The sequence below is a fragment of the Dendrobium catenatum genome, unplaced genomic scaffold, assembly GCF_001605985.2.
Source record: "Dendrobium catenatum unplaced genomic scaffold, ASM160598v2 fragScaff_scaffold_621, whole genome shotgun sequence".
NCBI classification, from domain to species: domain Eukaryota; kingdom Viridiplantae; phylum Streptophyta; class Magnoliopsida; order Asparagales; family Orchidaceae; genus Dendrobium; species Dendrobium catenatum.
The window spans coordinates 13,740,277-13,764,105 of record NW_021319083.1 but is presented as its reverse complement, the minus strand read 5'-3'; the positions used below and the strand labels follow the sequence as shown (position 1 = coordinate 13,764,105).

The following is a 23,829-nucleotide window of genomic DNA, read 5'->3' as shown; positions in this document are numbered from 1 at the left end:
GATACTTACTTTTGGAAGGTCGTAAGGAGATTGTATTTGGCCATTAATTTCAGGAGGAATGTTATAAGGCATCAATAGATTTATTCATGCGTTGTGGCATAAAATTCTTATAAAATTTCTTATATAGAATTTTTTTTTCTTATAAAAATTTCTTATGTAGAGATGATGCTCAGGTGGATGAATACTTTATGGTGCCGAATGTTGGCCTTTAAAAGAGAAGCATAATACTAAGTTAAGTGTGGCAGAGATGAGGATGCTCAGGTGGATGAGTGGCTTTACTCTTAGAGATAGGATACAAAATGAGCATATACGTGAAAAGGTTGGAGTAGCTCCAGTAGAAGATAAGATTAGAGAAAGTCGCCTTAGATGGTTTGGTCGCATAAAACGGCGGCCTTGCGATGACCCGGTTAGGAGAGTAGAGGTATTAGATTTGATTTATGTTTAGAAAGGTAGGGGTAGACCTAAAAAGACTTAGTTAGAAAATATTAGGAATGACCTTTCTTTATTAGATTTAAACGAGAATTTGGCTTTTAATAGGACACAATGGAAAAAAGGATTCATGTAGCCGACCCCACGTAGTGGGATAAAGGCTTGATGTTGTTGTTGTTTGTGTATAAAAATTTCTTATGTAGAATTTTTTTTTCTTATCATAGAATTCTTATAGAATTTCTTATATAGAATTTCTTTTTTCATAGCCTCATTTATTCATGCGTTTTGACATAAAATATATCAAAATTTTCTTATAGAAATTTTATTTTTCCGTTTAAGTGGTCCGTTGTGTATATTTTTATTATGAAATGATCAATATCAACTCAAATTTTGAATTGCTCGACTGAATCAACGTAACTTCTATGAACTTCTTGTCGTCCAGGTGCTTTTCTTACAGCCGGTGTTCTTACAGCAGGCCTTATAAGCTTCCGAAATGGAAATTCTCAACTCGGCCAAAAGCTGATGAGGGCTCGAGTGGTATTTCAGGGAGCAACTGTTGCTGTAATGGTGGGGAGCGCAGCTTTTTATGGAGAACAAATCAATTGGTTCAAAAAGAAAAGCGATTAATCGCTTCAAAAACATATTCTGTTTTCCCTGCATGTGGAAGCATTAATTCCCTTCACCATAAGCATTTTTTTTCTTGACAGAAAGTGTCAGCTGTCCTGATTAGCTGCCTGCAGAAAATTATTATTATTTTACCTGCAGAAAATTAAATTAATCATTATCAAAGTCTGATATTATATGCCTTTAGTGGCATGTCTGTCATCGATCTATGCTTTATACTTCAAGTTCTCAGGAAACCTTTAATGTCAAAAAGAATATTAAAATTTATTAATAGTTGTGTTAAATAAAACCATTTTAGTGTCATATAAATATTACTTTGAACAGATAATTTTATATAATGCAATGATTGTTATTTTATTTTTGATGAATTGATATTATAAATTCATATGATAATTATGAATTTTTTTTTTGCTTGCTGTAGCATTTTCTCTGTTTTATTTTCATATTCCTGTTAAGCATTTATTTGGCTACTGTTTATTTTTCTTGAATTTTTGTTGCCGGTTGGAAGCTGCTTTTAAAAATCAAATTCATTGGTGTGGTAGCTGTAAGAAAAAAATTTCATTAAACGAATATTTATAATACTCACTTTATTTTTAATTTTTTTTAATACAATAACTCTCTTTGCTTGGATTCAACTATCCTACCGCATCGCTTATCTTGTAAACCTTGGCTTAGAATCAGGTTTTGAACGTTCTAAAGAACTAAATTGTTTCTGTTATCAAACATGATCAATTTCGCCGTGCTTAATTTTTATCTGGTAAGCAATTGTCGGTGCCATTGATGTAATTTTTGAATCTATTATTGATTGTGCTTCTGAGAGATTTTTTTTTTAATGGAAAATCATTAGTGTTGTCGCTTCTTTAGGGCATCTCCAACCGAAAATCTCATTTTTCATTTCAAAATGCAGTGAAACCAAAAAGTGCCGTGATTCATCTCCAATCGAATGTCATTTTACCCTCTAACCGTCGCTTTCTTCTTTTGCGTCTTTGTTCCGCAAGTTCGGTAGAGACCAAAAAATGACGTAGATGAACAGTGCGACGCCAATATTGTCGTCGCAATGTTCATCCCCGATCAAATGGCGGAGGAACTTAGCATTCGGTTGCGACGTTTGAGGGCCTCCATTCGATTATTTGTCGAACGGGTGGAGATAGTCTTAGTCAATGATCCTTAGGTTGCCCTTGGTGACTTTAATTACATTTGATCCAATAAAAAAAAAGTAGGTGGTATCCCTCCGTGGCATACAAACTTTTTTATTCCAAATATTGGGTTTTCTTACAATTGATTTAATAATCAATTGAAAAAACCTAATAATATGTTTGTTTGATAGAGCTCTTTGAAAAGTTATTGGCTTGATCAATTTTCTCTCTTATTTTAAGATCCTAAGCCTCATTTCATCGGTCCAATCACCCATTATCATACATTTTGGCAATTCTACTTCTTTCCGAAAAAGATTTATATACAAGAACTATTGGAGCTACTGCATCAATTTCTTTTAAATGATTCAGGAACTTTAGAGTACCCCTGTTAGAGGTGGTCCTATCTTTGCTCTTTGCAATAAACTCCAAAAAGTAAAAAAACTATCTTAAATGAAATAAACGGAACACCTTCACTTATATGTCCATGTTGACCTCTGCATTTATTATATATATATAATCATTACTTGTATCGAATCCTGCTCGTATCTCATCATGGGCAAATTATTGCATCCGGTCACCGGACGCACAGAATAGATTCAGACATCCAATAAAAACATGCAACGTCACCTGCGCTTTAGGTGCGTTTTGACTATGCTTTTGATGCGCTTTATCTACGTTTTTGACATGCTTAATTTAAAATAATATTTTATTAATATCCGGATGCAATAATTTGCCATCATGTCACTAGTTGCAGCCGCCCATACCTTTGTATTCGGCTCCGAATCAATCGCTTATCCAACGCTTGCCTCGATCGTTGCTTCATAGCTTTAATAAAATGAGAGATTATTAGGTGCTGAGTGCAGACAGGGAGAACTACACACTAGTATAAAATCCAGCTAGGTACCGGTACGACGGTGCTCTCCCCGTCTAAATAATTATTCTAATAAAAGGAACATGACGCCCTCTATTTCTCTGCTTACACACACGAGACAACCTTCCTGTGACATCTCCTTCCCCTCTCGGTTCGCAAGAAGCAATCCACAAACTCCCTTCCTCTTTCTCGTGACCTTGCCTCCTTCCCTCTTTGTCGCAAGCTGCAGCAAGACCGTACCCTATTTCCTCTCTATAAGCCTCATCCGACGACGTTCCCCTCTAGTCGGTTTGGAAGTTACGACATTTTGATCGGGGGCAACGACAGGGCTCGCTTGCTGTGAAGAAAACTTTCTCCCACACGCACGACTCGCTCTTCCTCACAACCTGAGCTCGCCTAGCCCTGTCTCCCTCATTCTTCCGTTCGAACCGAACCAGAGGCCGAGCATATCAATCTCGGCCTTTAAACCACTACCCCAATCCTTCGGTCCACAGGCAAAGAGAGAGAGAGAGAGAGAGGAAGCCTTATCCTACCTCAACCGAGCAAATCCACGCCGCCTCCCTTAGCCAGATCGGACCTGCCTTCCGATTTCCCTCCAGCCCTCAATTAATTTGTCGAATGTGTTTGCGACGAGCCGACAAACCCCTTACGCGCTCACGTAGCATAGTAGAAAAGGAAACCGGCACGACGCTTGTGATGAGGTGGGTAATCCTCGGAGTGCTTATGTAGCACGAGGGGAACAAAAAAAATATTACCTCCAAACGCTCATATAGTGCAGAAGGGGAAAAGAAACTGTGCTTCTTTCTAACATGTGCTCGAGACCCTTAAATGCTCATGTAGCGGGTAGGGATTAAAAAAAATAATACAACTGCGGTGTCATTTAACACCTACCTAAAGCGCTTAAGTAGCGACAAGGGGATGGTTGTCTCTTGGTTATTCCCCTAAATGGGAGAGATGCCGGGAGGCTGACAAAATTTTTTCTAAAATAAGATAAGGACTTGGACTCGGATTTGGACATTGAAAGTAAACTTGAATGAACCATGAAGACATGAATTCATAACAATATATAACTTGATTTGATTAACAACTACAAGGATTTAAATGAATATAAAGAACTTGAGCTCAAATGTATTACACAAAAGAACCATGAAGTGGAACTCGAACAAAATTCGAACAACAGTGGACCCGAACAAATGGAAGAAGCTCATCTTGAGCTTGAACTATACTTCTACTCAAATTTGGGCTAAATCTTGGGATTCAAGATTGAACCTACTTTGGAACTCGAATATGAATTGAATTATAGAGGACTTGAATCAATCTTGGTCTGCAAAGAACTTGGGTTTGAACTAAATACAAGAGAACTTGAGTTTAATGGGACTTACGAGTTTGAATATGGATGAGCAAACAACAATGAATAAAATTCAAATGCAATCCATAAGTGGACTTTAAGTGAACAAATGCAACGTCACAACAAAAATATAAATTAAGTGATGAATCCAAGTCATCCAAATAAGTAACAATCAACAAAACAGTGAACTCGTGATAGGAGGTCTTCATATATAAGTGACATATAAGTGAATTTATCAGTTCCTTACACATACTGAAAACCAATGATAATGAGTGGACATAAACTCATGACAAACAAGAATTCAATCAACATTTGATTGCGAACAATGACTCATAACATTGGAAGCTAATTCATCATTGAGCAACATTCAATGAAATTTATTAGGCATCTGAAAATATGCCTATGATCAATAAAATGAAGTTTCCTACAAATGCTCAAAACCTTCATGTTGAATGAAAGCAAGATATCGAATGGGCAGTAATCATTGGGAGCATTCTGAAGCTACCTTCAAATATGAAAGGATTATGATGCATATGACAAGTCATATGTTAACACTGATGGCATGATAGATATAGTGGCATTCCAATCAATATGCCTGCAATCAAAAGTATGAAGCTCTCAGCAAAAGGTGAGAAAATTTCATGTCGATCAAGGTGCAAATACCAACGAACACTGAAGATCCATACACAAGTGAATGTGGTAATTTAATGATCATTGTGCATAAGGAAATTGATGACAAATATATCCTTCCATCAGTCAACTTGTATGAAAGAACCAGTGATGAATACAGCTCACCCGTTGATTCATAAAACATGACGAATGCAGTGGTGGACGATATTATCATATAGATAGGTGATAACTCACTAGTGTTGGAGAATGAAGGGTTGCTCGTAAGTGATGATAAAGAACATGCAATAAATACATTAGTATCCTTGTGAGGTTAATTTGCAAACAACAACGGTCCAAAGCAAGAGACATATATTGCCTATATGCATTGATGAAAGACTCCTCTTGCATACAATCATTTGCTCGTAGATCAAAGCAGAAATGTTTACAAGCAATCATATGTGATTTATCATATGCATAATAGTGATGAATGCAACTCACGTGGAGACTGAATGAAATGCATTTAGTAAATAAAGCAAATACTTTGGAACACTTCCTCGTGAATAACAAAGCTGAAGTTGGTACAGTCAACACAACAAGCATGTAAGAATATGTAGCAATCTTTTCTACATGCATCTAGGAGCACTAAATGATTATACAACTTATCCATAAATGATTATATAAGATATGACTACAACCAAGCACATGCAGAATGGTGGAAAAGGCAACATATCCGTAGCATATTCGAGGTACCTACCAATTATTATGGCAAAGACACTATAACATCTCCATGGTCGACAATTGTCCAACATCAGTCAAATGCACCGGCCCTCCATCAACAAGGAAAGATGATACATAGTGAAGTACAAATATCCTACTACATACTCGTTATACATACTACATGTTATTTATAAGCAGAAGTAAATAAGATACGACAAGTGCAAAATATCTACAAGTCATTATAGAAGAGCCATCGTGCACCTGATGTGTCATCTATAGGGTAAGTACATAAGAGAGCTGTAGTAGATACGAGCTTTTATAAGATGATGTAGAAGACCCGCTATATACCACATATTATCTACAAGCAAACACCAGATGAAATGCAATAAATGTAGGTGTCTAAGGGCCCTTGTACAAGGCTTGTTATACATATTAAATGGCGTATACGAATAACATGTCAAATGACTACAATAAGTGCAAATCTTTATGAGATGCCATAGAAGATTTGTTGTATGCCCGGTGTAACAACCACAAGCAGAAGATTCGTTAGTGCACTACAATCCACCTGTAGGAGATAATAAGTAGTGCACGATAGTCTACCTGTATAGAACAGTGAATAAGTCAATTCAGAAGCTGCTACGTAATGTCACTGGATTCATAATATTCATACAAGCAGATAGAAGATATTTATAAATATTACAAAATACCTCCGCACATACACAATAATTTGTATACACATAGGTACACAAGGGGTAAATGTAATCACCAAACCCGTATGGGCCTCGACGAGCGTATTATTGGTACACACGTGGCGTCTAAGGATGCTGCATGGGTCAATAAGTGAATTCAAGTTCAAACACGATCCTTCTATGCAAACCAATAGGAGTCGATAGGGTTCGAACTATCAAACAAATATATAGTTATGGTGACCAGTATATTTATTTTAATACATTCATATTAGGCCTTCAAGGCCTATAATCAAGAAAATTTACTGATAAAGGCATAAAGCCTATGAACCCGATCCTCTTAAGAAGATAAATAGGAGTTGACAAGGTTCATCAAATAATTATAAAATACCCCTAAACATCCGCATGGGCCTCGATGAGCTGTTATTAGTACATACATAACTTCTAAGGATGCTGCGCAGGTTAATAAGTGAATTCAATTCTGAGCGCGATCCTTCTATGTGGGTAGATATGAGTCAACACAGCTCGAACCATCAAATAAATATGCAATCGTGAGGTTGGCCGAGATATTTATTTTATAAATTCATATTAGGCCTTCAAGGCCTATAATTAAGAGAATTCACTCACAAGGGCATAAAGCCTATAAAACCCGATCCTTTATTGATAACTCAATTGAGTCGATAAAGTTTAATTCATAAATGGAAACGATCTTAAAGTCATCCCGATGATGGCCGTATTGAATGCATATCTCAACCGGAGGGGTTAATTTCAAATATTTCAAAATGTATTCCAAGCTCCACCTAAACACCTACAAAAATAAAAATAAAAGAGTTGAAATTCCCAAAATCTAAGATATTTAAAATTGAAATAAATCCATCAACACTCAAAGCAAAATCCATCCACCCTCCGTAATAGTTTGCAGGGTAGACAAATTAAAATTTACTTCAGTTCATAAAGAGCTAATGCCTGGTCAAAAATATTATTAGAATCCATTCTCAAACAATCTCCTTCCAGTAAGGACGTGGTACGTGTCCTCTGACCGATGATTTTGCCGCTAAATGGCACCGTATGATAAATGGTTATGACTCGGGGCCCTCTGAACTGAGTGGTTTTGCTGCCAAATGGCACAACAAAATATCAGTTATGGCTAGAGCCAATACACTCCTTAGTGGCATCAAATCCTTGAGATATAAATCAATAGGGCACAAAGCCCTCTGTTAGCTAAGGTGGATTCAAATTTGTCCCCTTAGATAAACACTCACCACAGGTCTACAAGGTCCCCTTGGACGAAGCAACCCATGGCTGCAGGTAAGGATCCTTCTATGAGGTTGGGTCAACTACCTCCTTTGACTAAGTAGACTAGGGACCATGATGGCCAAGGATGATGGAACCATGGGATCTTGATTGGGTCTATCATCCATTCCCTCACCATCTGCTTTAAGTGCTAGATAGTGCAATTTATAATTTCAAATATCAAATCTCCAAATCTTCCAATCATCCAAATTCTCAAATTCTCCAACCATTCCAAATATCTATGCTGATATCTGATTGACGACTAGCCTTAATCAAAAGTTCTCTCTCATTATCGGGAAGGGTAATTAACTCTAGGGGCTTGCGCTTATAGGAAACCAAAACTCAGATCATATAGTCCTCGCAAAATGAGGGCGAAATCTCTGGGTAGTGTCTTATCTACAAACCCATCTGCCCTTCCAAAACTTACCCCGGAACTTAATTCTGTTAAAACTCCCTCTGAACTGAAAAACCAAAGTGGGCGGAGGTCAGGGCCAAATTTTTGGAGCCCACAATCCAACACTATTAACTACATAAAGACAAAACAAGATAATATCCATCATCAATTAAAGAATCATCCTCTAAAACCTTTTTCTTCTCAATGAAGCACTTCAAATCCAAAAATAATAACTTGAAGCGACTACTGCTTGCAAGAACATGTGGATTAAGCAATGAGAAGAAGGCTCTTGACTTACAAAATGAGAGGATGAATTAAAGTTCCTTTAAATAGGGGTCAAATGTAATGGAAATTGTAATTATATCAAGCTTCTTAAGTGCAACTCTCACAATATCACCTCCCAATTGGAATTGACTCGATATATGATAATGTTATATTAATTTTGATTTTAGCAATGCTAAGTCATATGTAGTTCTTCCAAGCAATTTGAGGGAGTTTTTTGAATGTTATACAATAGTTTATCTTTGTCCTACCATAAATATTGATTCAAGATTTGAAATTCAAAATTGATATTAATGACTTTATCAAAATCACTGAACCCATCAAGGAAGAAGCACCAGATAATCACTACTAAATCATGCATATAAGGCCTCATTGACTAAAAAAATTGATGATTTACAATAAGTATATGATTTTAGGGGGTGGGGTCATTGAAGAGAAGTGGAGTCATTAATAGTGTTAGAATTGGATGAAATTCCAAAAGAGAGATCGTGTGTTAGAGTTTTGAGTAGAAAGGGGAGTGGAGGCTTGGCTAGGGTTATATGTATACTTGGGTAAGTTGTGAAAGCATTGAAGAGGGGTAATTGAGAGAAGCTGGTGAAGAAGAGTACTTGTTAATTGTATAAACAAAGAGTTCATCAAAACTCCTAGGAAGAGGAAGACCACTAAGCCTGCCCTTAAAATTACCCACAAGCAGAAAAAATGATGCTATTTAATATTAGTGAATGATTTGGTTATAAGACAATTAATTGTAAAAATCATTTAAGTGGACTAATGTTGCCTTGGGTAATTCAATTTTCAACAAAATGTGGAAATTAGGTGATTCTACTAATGCTTATGGTAGATGCATTATGAAAAAATTCAAAGGTTTTCGAGAAATCAGGTAGCTTGAGAACATGTAAGAAACTCATCGAAATTTTAATATGTTCATAAAATTGTATAGTAAATGTAGTCTAAGTTAATTTATCTTAGTTTAAAATGTCAGAGTAAGATCATTGTAGTGGAAAAATTTTTAATGGATCTTATATAGAAAGTGATTAGATTAGTTCATAAAAAAATTAATATTAGTGAATGATTTGGTTGTAAGACAATTAATTGTTGTTTTGATTTTAGTAAGATCAAGTTGAAATTGTAGAGTTTTTTTGTCCTTAAGGTGCTTAAGACAACTCTTAGATGATTCAAATAAGTGATTTTATCATACCTTAGGTCACCATGCCATCAAAATGGAATACAAAAAGATTTTCATTAGACGATCTTAATTCTTTATACAATCTTATTACTTATTTCTTTTCTCAATAATTCTATATATACTTGGGTTTATTGGCATTTCAATCTCTCATCTTAATTCCTTTTGATTACAATATCTAGAAAATATAATATTTTTATTTTTATTGAATAAAAAAAAAACTGATTTATGCATTAGTAAAGGCTGTTGCTGTCAGGATAGTGGTGGTGGTCAGAGAGGTAAGTAGTTTTGGTGGCAATGACTGGAGATCAATTGTGATAGATATTTAAAAAAAAAACTCATAACACTAATAAGTTATTTTAAGCGTTTTAAAAAATAATTTGGTTTATTACAAATAATTTAAATCATTAAACAAACATATTTATTAAAAAAAAATGAAAGTGATCCCAAACAACACTGTAGATCTCATCTAAAACTCTAAAAACCATTGAATGAGAAGATAATTAAATGATGCCTTTAACTCTACATATTGTAGGAGAATAGGAACATCTAAAACTTATTCCATTCAGTTTTACATAAATCTAATACTGTCACTTTCAGAGTAGTAATAGACTTGCTATAACTACTAATGACTTAATAATAAAGAAATAAATCTATAAACTATAAAAACTCACAAGACCCACTAACTATTAAAATTATTCATAACATAAATCATAAGAGGAAGTACTGGACAAATGCATAATACAAAAAAGCATATTAAGAAAATCAAAGATAAGTGCCACCAAAAACTTTAATTGGAGATTGATAAAGGAACTCAGATGCCAAGATAGAAAATAACAAACAAGTTGAAGAAAAAGTATGGAAAAGAAAGAAAACTGAGAGGTATGACCTTATTTTGAAAGATGATTAGGCAAACCATAGTTGATTTTTCTAACACACGATCTCTCTTAGATTTGATTACAAATTTAATTTTTTCAATAATAATGTTTTCATAAGAAGCCTTATTTTGAAAATGAAGTTATTTCTTTTGGACCAAATATGATAAGGCATAATATGCACAACTAACAAAAAGAACCTCTTGGTAGTTTTACAATTGATATTGTCATAGTAATTGAGAATTTGCTACAAAGAGCCACGCAAATGAAAAAAAAAAACTCTCATAAGGAATGTAATACCAAGGATGTTTAAGGAAGCACACAATCAAAGAAAAAGATGTTGTGGATTTCTTTAAAAGGATTACATAAGGCACATTTATCATTAACCTTGAAATCTTCTTAATAAAAGTATCAGTGGTTATGAAACTCTATTTGATAATTTTCTAATCGAAAAAAGCTGAATTGATTGCAAATCCTTTGAACAAAATATATTTATGCCATACTACCTTAAGAATATTATCAGAAAGATTAGTGTAAAGTAAATTATTGGAGAAAACTTTCTTTCTTAACCAAAAAGAAGATAAGTGACTATTCATGACATTAGTGAGAAAATCATTTTTAGGATCTCATTACCAATGCAATAGGGAAGAAAACAATGATCATCAATGATAAAGTCAGAAATCAGAGCCATAGGGGGCAATAAAAAAAAATGTAATACATGTTAAGAGAGTTGCTACTTAGCTTTTGCATGTTTTAAATTCTTGTAACTTGTATAGTTTTGATGATTCCATATATTATTGTTCTAATTATTATTTTCTCCTAACATTTTTTGGAAGAATTGTTGTTGTTTTTGTGTGGACTAATATTTCATGATAATTGTACTCCAGACTAATAAAGACTTCAAATCAAATGCAGCATAAGATAATTTATAAATTGAAGTCTGTATTTTTCACTTTATCGAGTCTGAGAGAGAGTAAGTGTAATTGAATAGCCTAGCACACACACACACACACACACAGGGGGAGATCTTTAAAAAGTCAAAGTTTTCTTATACTGGTCGTACGGGATGATCAAGTCAGTTTTACCCCTCAGAGAGCAATGGAACGAATAGAAAGTGAGAAAATTTTTCTAAGTCCTGATCGTCCAGACGAAGTGTCCCATTCGTCGCTGTTCGATGTCCTCTAGATTCTCACTTTGAACTGTTCGTCTAGATAAAGTGTCCCATTCATCCCTAGACGATGTCCTATAAACTCAGGTTTCATACTATTCGTCTATACGATTTATCAAGATCATCCCAGGATGATGCTCTCTGGACGCAGTCGTTTGCACGATATTTATGTACGTCCCAGGACGATGCTCTCTAGATAAGGTCGTCAAGACGAAAATTATAGTTCATCCCAGGACGATCTTCTCTGTTCTGGAAACGTAAGAGTCATTTAGTTTTTGTATAAAACAAACTATGAAAATAACCGTTCGTACCGGATGAACATAGTTCGTACGGGATGATGATCGGGTACGAAGTGAAATCGTACCAGTTCACTTTTAGTTCGTACACAGCAGCAGTTATACTGTTCATCCGTACGAATTGAGATCGTACAGGACGAACAATAACGCACAGATTTGAATAATTGCAGTTTTGGACGGTTTTTCATGTCTTTCGTATAAAAGGTCTAAATAAGACTGTCTTGCAATCTTTTTGTAAATTGGTCTTCGTGCAAACTGAAGGGAGATTGAAGGAGAGAGTGAAAGAGAGTGTTTGAAGGAGAGATCTTACTACTAGAGCGTGAAGGATTCACTTGTTACTCAAAGGTAAGGATCTCAACTTTGTGATTTATGATTACTTCACTATTTTCTCTTGTCCTTTTATATTTATCTTGAGAAGATCATTCAAGGAGATTCGGTTCTCTGCCGACACTTGGAGAGTGTGAAAGACGAAGGGTTCTCTGCCCACACTTGGAGAGTGTGAAAGGATGAAGGGTTTTCTGCCCACACTTGGAGAGTGTGAAAGGACGAGGGATTCTCTGCCGCACCAAGTAGTGGTGGAAGAGAGTTTTTGTGAAGGCTTCTCCGCCTTGCTGTGGGGGAAAAAAGGAGAGACACTAGTGGTATTAGTGCAATACTCGAAGGGTGCCTCCGGGGAGTGGATGTAGGTCGTGTTTGACCGAACCACTATAAATCTTGTGTTTTTTATTTTTCCGCTGTTTTTTTACTTTACTATTCTGTGCTTAATTTGTGGTTGAAAAAATTGTTTTAAAAAAATTTCATTAAAAAAAGGTTTTTATATCGATTTAAAAGTTAAGAGGGAAAATTTTTAAATGATCCAATTCACCCCTCCTCTTGGTTAGTCGTTGTGATATAAGCTTATGTATAACAACCTAATTCATATTTAACGAGTTTCAATAATACCTAATGCACATTCCTCTCCACTAATGATAAGCCCTCTAGCTAAGTGTTTGTAGTGGGATGCAATCAATATAGATGTATTTTTGGGAGAAATTAAATATAGACTTAGTTTTTGTTTTTTAATAATAGAATGTCACATTATGAATAATATATTTCCTCGGGAGGTGAATATATTATTCTTTAATGGATTCATATTGCAAAAATACAACTTGTATCTAAATTATCATAATCAAATATAATGGAGAACTTTATATGATCCTATAGTGTCAAAATGATGTTAAATCATATATTTCGCTAGAATAACTAGGGTACTTCATCTTTAATTTCATAATCAAATTGAATTGCAATGAGAAAAGATATATTATCCTAGAGGACAAAAATATCATTTGCCATTGAGAATTCGATCATGAAGATTATGATGTTAAATTTTCTTTTAGTCTCTTAATTTTATCCAAATAATAACTTTAAAAAAACCAATTTAACACGAGTTTTATGAATTATATAACATATAAGTACATCTAGATGGTTTAGGTATGATAATTTAAATTTAAAGTATAAGGTACACAATAAGAAATGAATAGTAATTAACAAATAATTTAAATTTACTTTCAAATCATTTGTTGTGATTGTGAATGAGAGCTATTGTATACATTTATAAGGATATCCATAAGAAGTGCTCTGGAGTTTATACTATCAATTCCATGTGTTGCAGACTCCTCAACAATTTATACAAGATTGAGGCTTCGTTTGGGTCGGCTTTCTTACTGCTTCTTAAAGCAACATCTTAATAAAAAATTACAATTTTTTGTATTAAAAAGCTACTTTAAAAAAACATTAAGAAAGCTGTCCCAAACAAAACCCGAATCAGAATAAGACTTATATAATTGATTGTTAGAAAGGTCCTTTTTTCCCTTATTGAAATTGTTGCACATCTTTGTCTTGAAATTGCTCCCAAGACCACCATTGCCTCCTCCAGCCCCAAAAACACAAGCTGGCTTCAGGGGCATCGGAGCAGCACTACTACTGATGTTAACAATTAGTTCCCTCACCATCCCTATTGCCTGCTTGATCTGATCAAATGTTCCTTCCAGTTTGATGTTCCTAAGATTTGCATTAGTCTCGTGCTCCCGGATAAATAATTTTGCTCCTATCAAATGACAGACCTGCTTGGTGTTCACCCCGCCCTTACCAATGATGGTACTAGCCAAAGCTGGTTGCTAGACCAAGACCAGAAAGAGGCGGGGGTCCGGTCACATGACATAGCTTTATGTTCGGCTGCTAGTAGAATTGTGCCACGTATTTTCACTATTTATCGCGCGCCCCGACAACCTGACCCGGAATGGACCCAGTATTGCTCGATATTTTTTGATTTTGCTAGGTATTTCTTGGTATTGGTCAATTTTGCTCGGCAATAACCAATACCGAGAAAATACTGAGCAATACCGAGCAAATACCGAGTAATACCGAGCAATACCGAGTTGTACCGAGTTGTACTAAGTTAAACTCGGTACAACTCGGTATTGCTCGATATTTGTTTTCAAAGAGGGGTATTTCTCGTTATTGCCAAGTAATACCTAGCAATACCTAGCAATATCGAGCAAATACCGAGTAATACCACGCAATACACGAACATAACATTCCCGGGTTCCGGTCCAGGTCAAGTCGTCGAGCCATGCAGTAAAGAGTAAGAGCATGTGACAACATGTTATTGGCGGCCGGACATAGCTCTACGTCCTGTCAGAGGATGTAATAATTGTTCCTCAAAGCGACCCGCAAGTCGTCTACCAATTGCATTCACCATTGGGTGTTATTTATGACCTGAATGAATTAGCCTGCCAAGCTCTCTTTCTTCATGGGAAAAATGGCATTTATCACCAAATTTGCAGCCCTCTGCTGTGTTATACTTGTTGCATAGGCGAGTATTAGTGACTGGAGTTGCAGGGCCATCAGATAAGGAGGTTGGTCCAATGAGATGATTCCTTAAAGGAGGGGGAGAGTAGTACTTCTTCGGTTGGTTATCTGTGCTACAACACTATAACCCCAAGGTACGTAGTGGAGAAAGTGACATCCCTCACCCCACTAAAAGGGCACCCAGAAGTGCTAAAACACTTGGTGCATGGCTTTGATTTGCTTCCCAAACTAGATTGATTGGATTCTATTTCTTTCGATCGCTTAAGGCTGGGAACATTGCCATTCCCATTCGTAGCATCAGGCCTACCCCTCTTACGAGTTGCATCGTGCGAGTACATGGCTACAGAAAAATTCAGGAAGAGACTAAAGAAGAACAAGAGAAAATGGTAAGCACCATCAAAAACCTTAATCTAACTATGGAAGATGGAAAAACCCTAGTTAGGGTTTACAAGTATCGGATAAAGAAGAGACAGCCTTAGAAGATGGGAAAATTATTAGGTCCAGTCACCGGACCTATTTCTACATTCAGACACCAATAGAAAGAGGACATCTGGATGAATACACATGTAATTATTTAATATAATCTTTTTTCTTTAATATATATCAGCCCGATCTGACCCAACCTGGTCAACTATTTTTTTCATTTTAAACGTTGGAGCTATTTTAGAAAACCATAAAAGATCTAAATGTTTATTGATTTTGAAGAAAAAATAAGCTAGAAAATTGCAGAAAAGAGATGTAATGCTCTCGAAAGAGAGAGGGGGAAGGGGTACATGAATCGGAAGGGATGCATGAATCAGAAGCTAAATTAGCTGGAACTTCTTTAGGTTTCAACATATCAATAAGTTTCAATCTCATCGCAAGATGTATTATTGAAAAAATGAACTAAAAAGTTGTAAAAATAAAGCTGTGCTGTGTAGAAAAAGGGCATAGATTTCAGCCATTAGAAGCTCAAGCTCTTAGAAGTGTGTTTATGGATTAGGCGGAAAAGTAAAAAAGCTCTTAGTGTTATTGTTTAGCTTACATTAGTATTTTTAGGAAGAACATCATTATTTTCAGGTTTAGTAAAGAAAAGGATGATGAGCATTTATTGCGCTTTATGTGTGCTTTAGATGTGCTTTTGTTGGGCTTTATGTGTGTTTCATGTGCACTTTACCTGTACTTCACTTTTACTTTACCTATGCTTTAGTTGTGCTTTAGGTGCACTTTGTAATATTTTTTTACCATTTCAGGTTATTTATAAAGATAAGAGAGAAGCATATGAATGTTATTATACTTATGCCCATAATAATGGCTTTAGCATCCGGAAGGATCATCACCATTTCTGGCCAAATTCTAGGAAGATAAAATCCAAGGACTTTGTCTGTTCAAAAGCTAGTTTCAAGAAAAGTATCGATCTAAATTCAAGAAAGAAATTTACTAAATTAGATGTTAGAACTGGTTGTCCATCTATAGTGAGTTTACAGTTAATGAAGATGGTTACTAGCATGTCAAAAGATTTATTAAATCTAATAACTATGATTGGCTAGCCCAGCCAACCGACACCTTCTGAGATCATGTAGGAATGTTGTTGAGGAAAATCTTCCGTCTTAAAATCAATGACAGATGCAGGGATTAGAACCAGTGATGTATATACCTACCTTGCAGAGGAAGTTAAAGGATACGAGAATGTTGGATTCTCTAAGAGGGATGCCTATAATTTTATTCATAACGAGAAAAGAGAAATGATTGAATTTGATGACATTAGTTCTTTGATTCAATTATTTAAATATCGATAATTTGAAAACCACATGTTCGCATGGGATGTTCAAATTGATGAGTATGATAGATTGTTAAATTTTTACTAAGTTGATGGCAGAGGCATGATAGATTATGAATGTTTTGGAGATATGTTGATTTTTGATACTAGCTACAGGCTCAATAAGTATAATTTTATATGTGCATAATTTATTTATGTTAACAATTATTAGTAGAACATTTTATTAGGGGTTGCTTTTTTTATAAGAAATAATTAAAAGTTTTACATCGTTATTTAAAATATTTGAACGAATAATGGGTAATAAACATCCAACAAAAATATTCTCTAATTAGGACCAAGCTATAACTAGGGTCATAGAAGATGCATTATCTAGCACTCATCATAGATTATGCCAATGACATATCTTTAACAAGGTTCCATCAAAAGTTCCTATCTTCAATAGCAACAATAAAGCCAAAGGCTCTTCTATAAGTGTATTAGGAAGTGTGATTCTAAGGAAGTGTTTGAGGAGGCATGGGCTGAAATGATCAAGGAAGGAAACCTTCATAACCATGAATGGTTGTAGGATATTTATAAGATAAGGAGAAAGTGGCTAACAATTTTTAACAAGGATTATTTTAGCATGAGCATTTTATCAACATAGCATAGCGAGTGTACTAATAATGTATGTCATGACATTTTGAAGCCAACAAATTCATTAACTAATTATTTTCTGGGGTTATAAAATGTATTGATGAATTGACAGTGAAATGAGCAGGATGAGGAGTACAAATACAGTAAGTTTAAAATTGTTCCTATGATAAAGAACAACTTAATATTAAATCAAGCTGCTCAATACTCAAGAAAACTATATTCATTTTTTGAGGAAGAATTTGTACAAGCTGTGGGAGAAATGAGTATAGACTTCGTCTCGACTGATTCTTCAAAGTTTATAGTCAACTATATAGAGAATAAGGACCAACATCATTCTTGGGTGGTTTACTTTAATGCAATAGAATGTAACATTCAATGCAACTGTAGGAAGTATGATACAATAGGATTATTATATTCTCACTGTATGATGGTTTTGAAATAGTTCGATATGGCTAAAATCCCTAAGAAGTACCTACTACTACAATGGTCAGCAAGGGCTCGAAAAGATATTTATTCAGGTAACTTGGGCAATGCTTAAGGAAATAATAACTTTGAAGATTGTAGGGGATTCATATTCAGAAATCAAGTGAGCAGATTTACGTATCAAATGAGCACAAAAGCTCAAGGAAATGAGGAGGTAGAGGAGTATATTCTTGCCTCAATGAAAGACATGGTTGAAAACTTATACTTAATTCTTGATAATAAGAAACAAAATTAGAAGTATATTGCAAGATCCCAAGGTGGAAGTGTTAATTTGAAAGATTCTCTAAAGCGTAGACATAATGACATATTTAATGCAAGCTTGAAAAGCCATTAGGAAATGAAGAAGCGGGCTAAGAGTAATTTTTAATAACCTGTCAATTATATTATTCCTTACCTAAGACTAAAGCTGTAGTTTTTAACATACAAGAAATCTTTGGTGGGGAAAAAAATAATAGATGATCATCTTCAACATAAATGAACTTTTCAAGCATGCCTAAATGTTTCAATGAGGAATATATAATCGACCAACCAACAAGCCAACCTGATGTTGAATACACCAAATTGATGATTGATTTCATTACTTCGGAGTTGAAATTTAATAAATTTTCTTTATAATAATATTTATTGGGAACTCATGAATATTTATTCTAATAACTATTGAATTTCAATAAAGATTTTTTATTATAATAATTATTTATTGGGACTTACTACTATTTATTGTAAGAATATTTTAGTGATTACTTATAATTTCAAATGCGCTTTAGGTGCACTTTAGTTTAACTTTGGTTGCACTTTAAGTACATTTAAGTGCACTTTAAGTGCACTTTAATTGTGCTTTAGGTGCAATTTAGTTACGCTTTGGCTGCGCTTGTGTTACACTTTAGGTGTGTTTTTGTTGTGCTTTAGGTATGCTTTGGGTGCGCTTTATTTATTCTTCATAAATTAAAATTTATAAATCTTCAAATTTTTAAATGTACAAAAGTTACAAAATAAATAAAAACTATATATTAACATTTAAATAATAAAATATTCATATTTACAAATCATATACAAAATTTACAATTTTTTTAAATAATATTTTTACTTCTTTGTCGTAAGAAAAAAAAATATGCTAATTCTGTCCTAAAATTTTTTATATACTTTTTTAATATTTATAAGAAGCCCAATCCACTTTCATTCGTAGAACAACTTTCTCAATGTAAACACACGAACATTTCACAGTCAACATCGTTTAACTGAGTTGGAATTCTATGAACAGTTTGTAAATTCTATTTTGTTATATCGATTGTAAACGATCCTTTAGTGTTGTAATACAAGTCTTATATTTCAATAAATAAATCTATTATTTTATTTTATGTTCATATTGAGAAAAGAAAATAAGATGCTTAAAATCTTTATTTAACTTACAACTTTATAACATATATCCTTGTATTCTAGATTTAATAAGGAATCATATAATTTCCATACATTCTCTTGCCTATAATATGTACCCAATGCTTACTAAAAAATTTTGGTTGAATAATAAGACTATTTTCTTTAACAGAATCTAGATTAATGTGTTGGATAAACATTTCAAAATCTTAATTGTACCTCTTGTATACCTGTAATAAGTGAGCAATATAAGAGAAATAATATGATAAATAGATTATAAATAATTATTATACTTATACTGTACAATAGAGAAATATATAAGTAGCATTAAAATTTCTTTATCATTAACCTACTCTTCTCGAATAATAAATAAGCAAAAACATCTACATTTTTTTTAGTTTAAACCCACGGAGGGGCCTATGCGTTGATATAAATCAAAATTACACGTCCTTAAGGAGATTATCAGCCCGCTAATGCTCAAAGAGCTACAATCAATCAAAAAGATAAAAAAACCTAAGGGCCGATTATCCCCATCTACGCAAAATAAAATATAGCCTAGATACATTCTAAGGCGGCATGGAAAAAGTGCCCAAAAATGAGAAAGCTCAATAGATATCCAGTCAGCCCAAGCTTTCTTACCAAAAACTCCCTCAAGGTGGAAGCAAACCTGCAAAAGGAAAACAAGGAAAACTAAAGGAAGGAAAACAGAAAAAGCATCAAGCTTACCAGTTATAATCAAGGCCCTCCCAGCAATCGGCAACGGATCTGTCCTCCACAGTATAATTGTCCCATTAAGAAATAATGCTCTGCTTATTATTATGTTACCTGCTTATTGTTATGTTACCAGAAGCAAATCGTAAGTCGTCCCTAAAAAAAAAAACAAAAAAATATAGCACAACAAAAGTGTAACTAAAGTGCAACTAAAGCACAAATAAAGTGCACCAAAAGCATACTTAAAGCATAATTAAAGTGCACTTAAAGCATACTTAAATTACACTTAAAGCGCAAAAAAGTGTAAATAGCTTAACTTACTTTTTTTTCAAACTTTCTGAAACATTTATTCATAAAACTTTATTGCTGATTAGTTAGAAAATTCTTCACTGGATATTCCATTGAATACTATGCATGTCGAGATTGAATTTTTATATTATCAACAGAAATAATCTCTTTGGTCTTCATTAATATATCCAATCTTTCAGTTTGTTTATTATCATATATTTTTCTTTTTTGTTTTTTAGTTGGTATTGGATGATCTGCTTAGAAGTACTCTGTAATGGCCGAACTTTTAATGTACATAGTGGTTGAATAATATCTGTATTGACTGCTGCTGTTGGAAGAACATCTATTATGGCTGGTGGTGGAGGAATATCTATTGTGGGTGGTGATAGAGGAATATCTGTATTGTATGATGGTGGATAAAAATATTTATTGGGTGATGGTGAAGTAAAATCTTTAATGGGTGATTGTGGAGGCAGATCTTTACTAGGTGATTTTGGAGGAAAATATGTAGTTCAGATTTTTTACTGATTGGATACTTGAGGAAGATGTAGATATATAAGCTTTATCAGGATTAAATTCACATTTAATTTAAAAGTCAATGAATTTGTATTGCAGAGAATCTTCAGTTTAAGTTTTTTCCAAAATGTCTTCAAGTCGATCAACTATACTACCCAAATTATGTTCAATTCTATTGCACATGTTTTGAATTGCTTCCAGAAGTTTATTTTAATCAGTCGACCAATTTTTAGCTTTTATAAGAGGTGGTTCAAAAGAAGGTTGAATAGAAGGTTGAGTAGGCGACTGAAGTGAACTATCAAGTGATTTTTTATGAGAAGAATGAGGAGAGAGAGGCGTGGGTGTGTGAATTTTTTGTTGTTGTGGTGAATAAATTTTGCGGGGATACTGATGAGGTCAAATTTCTAGGTTTTGAATAACATTTAAGTCAGCCCTAAATTTTTCTGCTTCTCCATTTGTAACGTTATGTAGAATAAGATAAATCTTTAAAAAAATTAAATATAATATTAACAAATATCTATTTACGCTTTAGTTGTGCTTTAGGTACGCTTTACCTGCTCTTTCCTTGCGCTTTAGTTGCGCTTTAGCTGTGCTTAACCTGTGCTTTAGTTGCACTTTAAATGCTCCTTATGTTCGCTTGAAATTAAAAAATAAATAATTTAAATCTAGTTTTAAATCATACCTAATTTTTTCTCAAAAATTTAAATAAGGTGATAGCACTTTCTTGGGTATAAAATATTTCAGTGTTCCCATCACATCTCAAAAAATACGATCTTAATTCTAGATCAGATGGTTTATTCAAGGAAAAATGTTCCAAAAATTAAATCTGTATAATATCAAACATAAAAAATTATAAATTAACATTAAAAAACATTATGAGAGAAAAAAAATCGAGTAGGAGAGGAAACTTATCAATAGGGGAGGAAAAAATACTGTTGATGTAACCTAATGTTTTTTTCATTTCAAACTTGTCAGCAATTTTTCGAACTTCTCGACCATAAAATTCCTTATACATGAAACCCAATTGATAGAAGAGAACTCAATTACATTATTTGCTACAGATATGAGCCTTCTAGGGGTTTCATGGTTATTTAGTGGAGAAAAAAGATTAGATAATAAAAACATTATAAAGGTCATTAACTTAGTAGCATTATCAGTTAATCTATGTAATTTTGTCATTTCAGTTTTTATTTCAATTGATAGAAGTCCAGTGAGGGGATTAATCTTGAATTTGATATCATCACATCTATTAGGCAAACCTATGAGAAAATTTTGTACCTAATACATTTAAAGTAAAAAAAAAATATATATCCATAATTCCTTATTCAAAATCTGACTTGTCAGCAAAACAACCTCGTCAAAAGTGAATTTAAGTAAATGACCATTCACAATGAAGCCTTGATCAGTAGAATTCTAAAATTTTAGAATCTCAAATAAAAGTGTTATACACTGCTGGAATGCTGAAAACTTCAAAAATTGATAAATGCTCAAATTCCTCAAAGTTTGCTCAATTTCTTCATCAATTATCTTGACAAAAGTATCGCAAATTTTTTTGCAAGTTGTAACAAAGCATCCAAAAGCAATTGGCCTTTGATACGACATTTGAAAAAAAAAAAAAGAATTATAAAAGAATTAAAACCACATCTAAAGCGCAGCTAAAGCGTAATAGAAGCACAATTAAATCGTAACTAAATTGCAGGTAAATCACTACTATAGGGCAGGTAAAATGTACCTAAGGCGTAAGTAAAGTGCAACTAAAGTACATCTAAAATTTTCGAAGCATAAGTTTTTTTTTCATTTACGTAGAAGGTTGAAGTTCATAAAATAAATATTTTAAGATTACATTGAACAAATTAGTATGCATAAAATTAACACTAAATCCTAAAAATTAAAATATAATATAAATCGCACCCAAAGCGCACCTAAAGCATAACAAATGCGTAGCATTACCTTTTCTTAAATGCAGAAGTACTCCAACGTTGTCGTCTACCACCGGGAAGAAGGTATTGCAGAACAGAAGGTATTACAGAAGTCTGAAGGCAGAGAGTTCCGAGAGTGAGAGAGAAGTGAAATGTCGGGTGAAAAGGAAAAACGCTTCGTTTCTATTCTTATAATCCTGAATTCAAATATTCTCCGGGTTATTGGGTTGGGCCGATTGGGCAGACAAGACATAAAGCAAAAAAGATTATATTAAGAAAATTACATGTGTATTCATCCAGATGTCCGCTTTCTATTGGTGTTCGAACGTAGAGATAGGTGCAGTGACTGGACCTAATAATTTTCCCAGAAGCGCACTTGCCAAATAGGTATTGTGTACTGCTAAGGCTTTTCTTAGGGCAGCTTTTTAATGTTTTTTAAAGCTACTTTTTAGTAAAAAATTATTGAAAACAACGGAAAATTAGTGGTAAAAAATTGTACCAAATGTTGCCTAAATTATATGGTTTAATGTCATTAATTTGTTAATGTTTTTAAGAGAACATGCTATAATGTAAATTATTAATTTTATTTCACATTTTTATATAATAATCATAATTAAATTTATTTAATAGCAACATTATTTATTTTATTCTATATGCGGATTGGTTTAAAGTTTTTATCGTTATTTTATAAATACTCTTTTTTAACTTTGTTCTTGATACGTCGTCAAAAAATTATCTTGATCGGGCACGAATCTCGATGCAAAATGGAGTCGGAAACTTCAAAAATTAAATCTGGGAGCTCCCGAACTCCAATTTCAGCAAACTTATAGTCAAACTGAGCGTCTCGGAAATACGAACCCAACGACACCAAATTCAACTCGATCCAAGCCCAAATGAGTCTAAATCGAAGACTCGAAGTGCTGTTGGAAGGTTCGAATCACAATTTGAGTTACCAAATGGTCTCCGATTTTAACGAGCTTATACTCGAATCGAACGGCTAGACGAGACAAATTCAACGAGCCCAAGATTACCAAATTCCGAAATCACTAAGGCCTCCAAATGCCTGACGAACGGTCCATGATCAAGAGGTTCAATATCGGCCGTCCATCCAACCACTCCACATTTACCCTTGATCTCTCACCTATTTACGGGGCATGCCACTGCAGAAAATCTATAAATAGACCCCTCATTTCTCTTGAAAGAAGGACCCAAGCAAGAAGAGAAGAAGAGAAGAGAAGGAAGAAGAGAAGGAAGAAAAGGAAGAAGCTCCTCCTCAACCACCGCCGGAGCCTCGTCGGACCACCACCTAAGGCCCTCACCCTCGCCAGACCACCGCCGGAGCCTCGTCGGACCACCACCTAAGGCCCTCACCCTCGCCGGACCACCGT

At 34.2% G+C, this 23,829-nt stretch overlaps 1 protein-coding gene and 1 pseudogene across 1 annotated transcript; both read right to left on the bottom strand.

Moving 5' to 3' along the window:
- Positions 1 to 1,184: 1,184 nt before the first annotated feature.
- Positions 1,185 to 15,099, bottom strand: LOC110115125 (zinc finger CCCH domain-containing protein 14-like). The gene is made up of 4 exons (XM_020848261.2): positions 14,960 to 15,099; positions 14,669 to 14,874; positions 13,781 to 14,060; positions 1,185 to 1,188 (listed from the first exon to the last, which is right to left on the bottom strand). Exons 1-4 carry the CDS (start codon positions 15,097 to 15,099, stop codon positions 1,185 to 1,187), a joined length of 630 nt encoding a protein of 209 aa, XP_020703920.2.
- Positions 15,100 to 19,216: 4,117 nt separating this feature from the next.
- LOC110115124 overlaps positions 19,217 to 23,829 on the bottom strand; it is a 7,528-nt pseudogene continuing 2,915 nt past the window's right edge.